Raw genomic sequence first — 7879 nt, 5'->3', positions numbered from 1 at the left:
AGAATGAGAAGTCATTGACTGCAAGGGACATGAGTCCCTAGCACAGTACCTGGTATATGAGAGAGACTTTCAGAAGCTTCTGAAAGCACAAGAAGAAGGAAGGGAGGGAAACAAAGTAATAGGAAGAGTGGCAGAAAAATTCTGGGAGGGAGAAGGGGAAGGAGAGAGAAAAAAGGAATGGGAAAGAAAATAGCCACAGAAAAAGAGAGAAAAGGGTTGTGGGGGAGGGAGAGAGAGAAAAAAAGTATACTAGTTAAAGAACAAAATAAACATAAGTTAGTGTAACTATATTCTGGACATTTCATTATTAAACACTGATTATCCTTCACATTCTTTGAGATTCTGTTTTTATGATCAAAGTTCTTACATTTACCAGGCAATTGATAAATATTTTTAGACCATTCATCAACAGAGAAAACTTACAGGCTCCACAATATTGAACTTCTTGGACTCCTGAACTTCCTGAATTTGATAAACATAATCAAGAGAAGACTCAAAAAAATTGTGCCTCTCCTTGTCCACCTGTAGGTCTGCCTGTAGAAGAAGGAAAACAAATATTACATATTGGGATATTCATTCATGAAAGTCGGTGCTTAAGGACTGAACAGAATGCTGGAGCTAGATGAGCATTTAGCCACCAACTAGTGATGTTGCCCTTTATTTTAGAGATAAACAACCTAAAGCCAAGAGATAAAAAAGTGACTGATCCAAGATTCCAGTTTCTGGCCTAACACGTAAAAACCCTAAAGTCATTACACCCACTCCAACAAAAAGAAAAAAAGCTGAACAACTATAAAATCAATACATTTTCTTATATCCAACAGAGAATTCAAGTCAAAGGAAAATTTGCTCCCTCAAAAACTACAGAGACTTGAATACAGAGAATAAGAAATTAACAAGGGCAGAAGCCCAAAAGCAGAAGTGTGCTACTATGGCCAACACTGAGAGGATGACAATAGAAAGAACTGCAAGTCTCAAGCCTTATTTAACAAGAAATGAGAAAATCTGAGCACATAAATAATGATGCCAGGGAAAATCTTAGAGTCAGACAATGACAGCTACAGCTAACCAAGCACAGCCAGATGAACACAAAACCTCACATTAAAGACCTGTTTGGCTCAGTTCCTTTTATCTGAACATCAATCGCTGGCTTTCAACAAGGAATTATAAGGCATATGAAAAGGCAATAAACACAGTCCGAAGAGAAAAAAGGAGTGTCAGAATCAAAGGCAGATAAGGCAAAGATTGTAGTAATGTAAGACTGGAGACCAGGTGCAATAGCTCACTTCTGTAATCACAGTACTTTGGGAGGATGAGGCAGGCACATCGTCTGAGGTCCGGAGTTTGAGACCAACTTAGCCAACATGGAGAAATCCCGTCTCTGCTAAAAATACAAAAACTAGCCAAGCGTGCTGGTGCGTTCCTGTAGTCCCAGCTACTCAGGAGGCTGAGGAACAAGACTTACTTGAACCTGGGAGGTGGAGGCTGCAGTGAGCCGAGATCATGCCACTGCACTCCAGCCTGGGCAACAGAGTGAGACTCCATCTCAGAAACAAACAAAAAAGAAATATAAGCCTAAATTTAAAGTAATTGTAATTAATATGATTAGGGCTCTAATATAAAAAGTGGACAGCACATAAGAACAGATGGGTAACAGTAGCAGGCTGATGAAAACTGCAAGAGAAAATACACAAGAAAGACTAGAAATCAAAAACACTGTAGCAGAAATGAAGACTACTTTTAAAGCGTTCACCAGCAGATTGAACAAGACTGAGGAAAGAACCAGTAAGCTTAAATACATATCAACAAAAATGTGGGAAACTGAAATGCAAAGAGAAAACAAGAATGAAAAACAGGGAGGAGAATATTCAGGAACTGGTAGACAATTAAAAAAGATGTGAATATACACATATCCAGAGTACCAATAGGTGAAGAAAGAGATAGAAACAGAAGAAATACTTCACGAAATAATGACTGAGAATTTTCCAAAATAAAAGACGGATATCAAACCCCACATCCAAGAAGCTCAGGATAAATACCAACGGATACAATAATACAATAAATACCAATCAAGATAAATACCAAACAATCTCCATGTAGGTATATGATATTCAAAGCTGCAGAAAATGGAACACAAGAGAAAATCTTGAAAGAAGCTAGAGAGAAAAACAAACAAATAAGTTACCACATAGAGGAGCAAGGATGAAGAGTTATACCAGACTTCTCTTAAACCATGCAAAAAGAAGAGAGTGCCATAAAATGCTTGAAGGTGTTGAAAGAAAAAAAGACAACAAATTAGAAATATGTATACTGTGAAATTGTTCTTCAAAAGTGATGGTAAAATAAAGACCTCCTCAAACAAACACAAATTGAAGCACTTTGTCACCACAAAACTTGTCTTGCAAGAAAGGTTAAGAGATATTCTCCAGTAGAAAAAAAATGACATGTCAGAAATATAGACCCAAATAAAGAAAAAAAAAAGCACCAGAAAAGAAAAAAATAAAGATAAATTTTTTTTATTTTTCAAATTGCTAATAGATCTAGCAGATAAGAATTTATCTATAATAATAATTGTAATGATACATTTGGTGATTATATCTTACAAATAAGTAAAAAGAATGATAGCACCATTATAAGGGACTAAAGGGAGAAATTGGAAATAGTCTGTTGATCCTGTGCAACCCATAACTATCTTACTGGAATGGGAAAAGTGGATGTAAACTAACCATAAATGCATATTGCAAGTTGTAAGACAATCACGAAAAAACAAAAAAGAAGTATAATTGATATGGTAAGAGAAGACAGAAAATGAAATCATATAAAATGTTCTCTTAAAAAAAGAGAAAGCAGAAGACTGAAAGACAAAAATAAGAACAAAAACAATAAGTAGAAGATAGTAAACAATATAGTAGATACTAATACACCATTATCAATGACCATTTTAAATGACAATGGTCTAAAAAATTAAAAGATAGATTGTCAGAGTACACAAAAATTAAGAGCCAACTATGTTAACTAAAAGATATTTTAAATAAGATATACAAAATGTTAGACCTGAAGCCATAAAACTTCTAGAAGAAAACCTAGAAAAAATGCTTCTAGGCAATGGCATAGTTAAAAGAATATATATTACTAAGACACCTAAAGCAAATGCAACAGAAACAAAAATAAATGAAACTTAATTAAACTAAAATCTTTCTGCACAACAAGAGAAATAATCAACAGAGTAAATATGCAACCTACAGAATGGGATATAATATTCACAAACTATACAGCTGACAAAGGACTAGTGTCTAGAATCTTCAAGGAACTCCAACAAATCAGCAAGAAAAAAACACAAACAATCCTGTTTAAAAGTGGGCAGATGACATGAACAGACATTTTTCAAAAGAAGATATACAAATGACCAATAAACATGAAAAAATGCTCAACATCACTGATTGAGGAAAATAGAAATTAAAACCACAATGAGATACCACCTTACTCCACTCAGAAAGGCCATTATTAAAAAGTCAAAAAACAAAAGATGGAGATGTGGTGAAAAGGGAATGCTTATTCATTTTTAGTGGGAATGTAAATTCATACAGTCTCTATGGAAAGCAGTATGGAGATCTCTCAAATTACTGAAAGTAGAAATGCTATTTGATCCAAAATTCCACTACTGAGCATCTACCTAAAGGAAAAAAAGTCATTACATCAAAAAAGACACTTGCACTCCTATGTTTATCTTGGAACAATTTACAATTGCAAAAATAGGAAATCAATCTAAGTGTCCATCAACTGATGAGTGGATAAAGAAAATATAGTGGGTATATGTGTGTGTGTGTGTGTGTGTGTGTGTGTGTGTGTGTCTGTACACGAACACGTGCACACACACACACAGACACACACAGGAATACTCCTCAGCCGTGAAAAAGAACAAAATAATGTCTTTTACAGGAATTGGAACTGCAGGCCATTACTCCAAGTGAACTAACTCAGGAATGGATAACCAAATACCTCAATTCTCATTTATAAGTGGGAGCTAAGCTTTGAGTATGCAGAGGCATGCAGAGTGGTATAATGGGTACTGGAGATTCAGAAGAGGGGTAGCGAGAAGGGGCTGAAGGGTAAAAAATGACCTATTATTGGGTATAATGCACACTATTCAGGTGACACAGGTACATTAAAAGCCCAGACTTCACCACTATACAATTAATCCATGTAACCAAAAACCTCTTATACCCCTAAACCTATTGAAATAAAAATTAAAATACAAAGAAAACAAAGATAGATTAAAAGTAAACATATAAAGAAAGATATATTATGCTAACATTAATCAAAAGGATACTGGAGTAGCTACGTTAATTTCATAAAAATCACACTTCAGAACAAAGAAAACTACCAAGGAAAAATATTACGATATTAAATCATAATATAATAATAAAGAGAGCAAGACTCTAAGAAGACATAACAATTCTTTTTTTTTTTTTAAGTTTTTATTTATTTAACTTTAGGTGCATACTATATCTGGCATTTCTCCCCATGTTATCCCTCCCCACCCTCCCCTCCCTCCCCACCCGACATAACAATACTTAATGTGAATGCACCTAACATTAGAGTATCAAAATACATTCTCTCAGTAAAAACTGAGAGAACTACAAGGAGAAAGACTATTAGAGTTGGAGACTTCAATACTCCTCTAATAGTAATGGACAGATCCAGTTAGCAGAAAATCAGTAAGGACATGGTTGACCTGAATGGCACCATCAACCAACTGAATCTAATTGGCATCTTTGTAACACTTCATACAACAGCAGAATACACTTTCATCTCAAAGTCAAACAGAACAATCACCAAGATAGACTATATTCTGGGATATAAAATATACCTGAAGAAATTTAAAAGAGTAGAAATCTTATGAAATACACAATTAGACCAAAATTAAATTATACCAGAAATCAATTTTTAAAAGCTGAAAATGCCCCAAATAATTGGAGATTAAACAGTACATTTATAAATAAAACCTGAATCAAAGACTCAAAAGGCTGGGCATCGTGGCACACGCCTGTAATCTCAGCACTTTAGGAGGCCAAGGCGGGAAGATCACTTGAAGACTGGAGTTTGAGACTAGCCTGGATAACATGGCAAGACCTCAATTCTACAAAAACTAAAAATAATATAAAATAAGAAATGTTAAGAGATTTTGAATTTAATAAAATTGAAAACACAATTTAATATTAGTGGGCAACAAAAGCAGTGCTTAGAGAAATATTTATAGAATGAAATCCATATATTAGAATAGATGAAAGATCTATTATTAATAATCTAAGCTGCCTCCTTAGGAAACTAAAAATAGAAGAATAAATCACATCCAAACTAAGCAGAAAATTTTTAAAAAGACACATTAAAGAAGATATCAATGATATTTAACAACTGAAAGTCAACAAAGAAAATCAACAAAGCTAAAAAGCTGGTTCTTTGAAAAAAAATCAATAAAATTGTTAACATTGTAGCCACATTAAGTAAGAAAGAGTAAATACACAAATAACTAGCATCAGAAATAAAAGAAGGGAAAAAAATGAGATCCCCTAATTTGTAACAACATGGATGGAACTGGAAGTCATTTTGTTAAGTTACATAAGCCAGGCACAGAAAGACAAGATCTTTAAGAGGAGAACTACAAAACACTGATGAAAAAAATCAACGGTCAAAATGAATGGAAAGATGTTTCATGTACATATCAGGCCAGTGCAAAAGTAATTGTGGTTTCTGCCATTACTTTTAATGGTACAACATCAAAGAGTGACAAGGATGTGAAGCAACAGTATCATTCATTGCTGGTAGAAATGAAAACTGCTACAGCCAATTTGGAAGACAGTTTGGCAGCTTCTTACAACACTACATAAAGTCTAACCATATGATGTAGCAGTTCTATTCTTTGGTATTTACTCAAACAACATTAAAATGTATATCCCTAAAAGCCTGGACACAATTATTTATCGCAGCTTTAATGGTTGCCAAAATTCAGAAGAATCCAAGATGTCCTTCGATAAGCAAATGCATAAACCAACCATGGTACAACCAGACAATGGCATATTATTCAGCCCTCTTTAAGGTTATCAAGCCAAGAAAAGATGTGAAGAAACCTTAAATGCATATTGCTAACTAAAAGAAGCCAATCTAAAAAGGTTACAAATCATATGATTCCAACTATATGACATTTTGGAAAAATGCAGAAGTATGGAGTCCATTAAAAGATCAGTGGGATCAGGAGCGGTGGTTCACGCCTGTAATCCCAGCACTTTGGGAGGCTGAGGCAGGCAGATCACGAGGTCAGGAGTTCGAGACCAGCCTGACCAACATGGTGAAAACCTGTCTCTACCAAAAATACAAAAAGTAGCTGGGCGTGATGGCATGCGCCTGTAATCCTGGCTACTCAGGAGGCTGAGGCAGGAGGCGGGAGGCAGAGGTTGCAGTGAGCCGAGATCGTGCCACTGCACTCCAACCTGGGTAATGGTGTCAGAGGTATAGGTAGAAGGAGGGAGGGATAAAGCCCAGGGATTGCTAAGGCAGCGAAACTATCCTATACAATATGGTAATGCTGGATATATGTTATTATATGTTTGTCGAAACCCATAAAATGTTTAACACATTGGCTCATAAATTCTAACAAATGTATCACACTAATTCAAGATGATTCTAAAAGGATATGAGAAACTGTGTGAAGGAGTAGGGGCATATGATAAATCTAAATTTTTAAAAAGTGACTATCTCAGATTCCCCTGCTCATTTTTTATTGAATAAATAATAAAGGGGCATCTATATATAGCACCAAACACCTAGAACACTCGAGAAGCTGTCATAGTAAAAGTCTCCAATAGTTTGGATTGTGTTTAGGGTCCAGAAGACCACCCGACGTTTAATAATTCTTTAATAATTCTTCTTTGAGCAAGACTCAAACGGATCAACATAATAGTATTAAAAGCTAAACCTAAAATGCAATAAAATAAATAAATGGGAAAAATAAACAAATAAATAAAAATTAAAAAATTAAAAAATTAAAAAAAAAAAAAGCTAGGATTTATTTCGGTGAAAGCATACAACGCCAAATGAACAAAGAGAAAAGGTGCCTGGGGAAAAATGCAGAGTAAGCTAGATATAAGCTTCCAAAAGACCTCTCATTGTGGTGTCTCCCAAGACACATTTAATTCTTCCTTCAACAAGTTATAACAACACAGAGAAAATGCTGGCACTCAGGGAAACTCATAAGATAATGCATAGCCTAGGTTTGTATTGGGGACTAGTTACACAGGCACACTATGCCCAGCACCAACCAAAACTCAAGACTACCAGAAGAAAAAGGTGTTCACAGAAGCCACATTGTTTGTAAAGCCAGGCTTGGCACAGTCAGCCATTCCTACCCATTAAGGGAAACTTCTATATCAATGTTGGGAGCTGTTTATCAGTGAAGTTCTCAGATGCCCTCCAAGGGCTAATTTTATAAACCGGTCTTTTTAAGCATAGCAGTCTTGGGCCTGTTAACTATTTTCTGCACAGAAACTGTGACACGGAATATATAGAAAAGGAACAAAACAAAAGTGGGCAAAAGGAAAATGAAAGAAGACCCCAGACTTAATTCTGGTTTGTGGAAGGAAAGCAGTCCTTCTCTTTTGCAATACCAACTCCATCCACCAGAGGCCCTTTTTTTTTTTTTTTTTTTGTTTTTTTTTTTCGCCCAGGCTGGAGTGCAATGGCACGATCTTGGAGTACTGCAACCTCCACCCACTGCAACCTTCGTCTCCTTGAATTCCTATAGAGCTAAAATTTTCCTAATTATATATCTGCATAGTTTTTTTTAAAATTGAGATATCCTCTTTAATTTTTTTTTTTTTTTAAA

The 7879-nt window shown here is 35.2% G+C and overlaps 1 protein-coding gene across 5 annotated transcripts in view; it reads right to left on the bottom strand.

The window, feature by feature from the left end:
- Positions 1-7879, bottom strand: part of OPHN1 (oligophrenin 1) — a 391952-nt gene that overhangs the window by 182317 nt on the left and 201756 nt on the right. For all 5 annotated transcript variants that reach the window (XM_017518540.2, XM_037734916.1, XM_037734918.1 and 2 more), the window contains one exon: positions 424-534. In XM_017518540.2, coding sequence (XP_017374029.1) covers positions 424-534 — 111 coding nt within the window. The remainder of the gene's footprint in view (positions 1-423; positions 535-7879) is intronic.

The sequence above is a fragment of the Cebus imitator genome, unplaced genomic scaffold (genome assembly GCF_001604975.1).
Source record: "Cebus imitator isolate Cc_AM_T3 unplaced genomic scaffold, Cebus_imitator-1.0 Scaffold685, whole genome shotgun sequence".
Lineage (NCBI taxonomy): Eukaryota > Metazoa > Chordata > Mammalia > Primates > Cebidae > Cebus > Cebus imitator.
The sequence above is the reverse complement of the archived record's forward strand: the minus strand, read 5'-3'. Positions and strand labels throughout refer to the sequence as shown.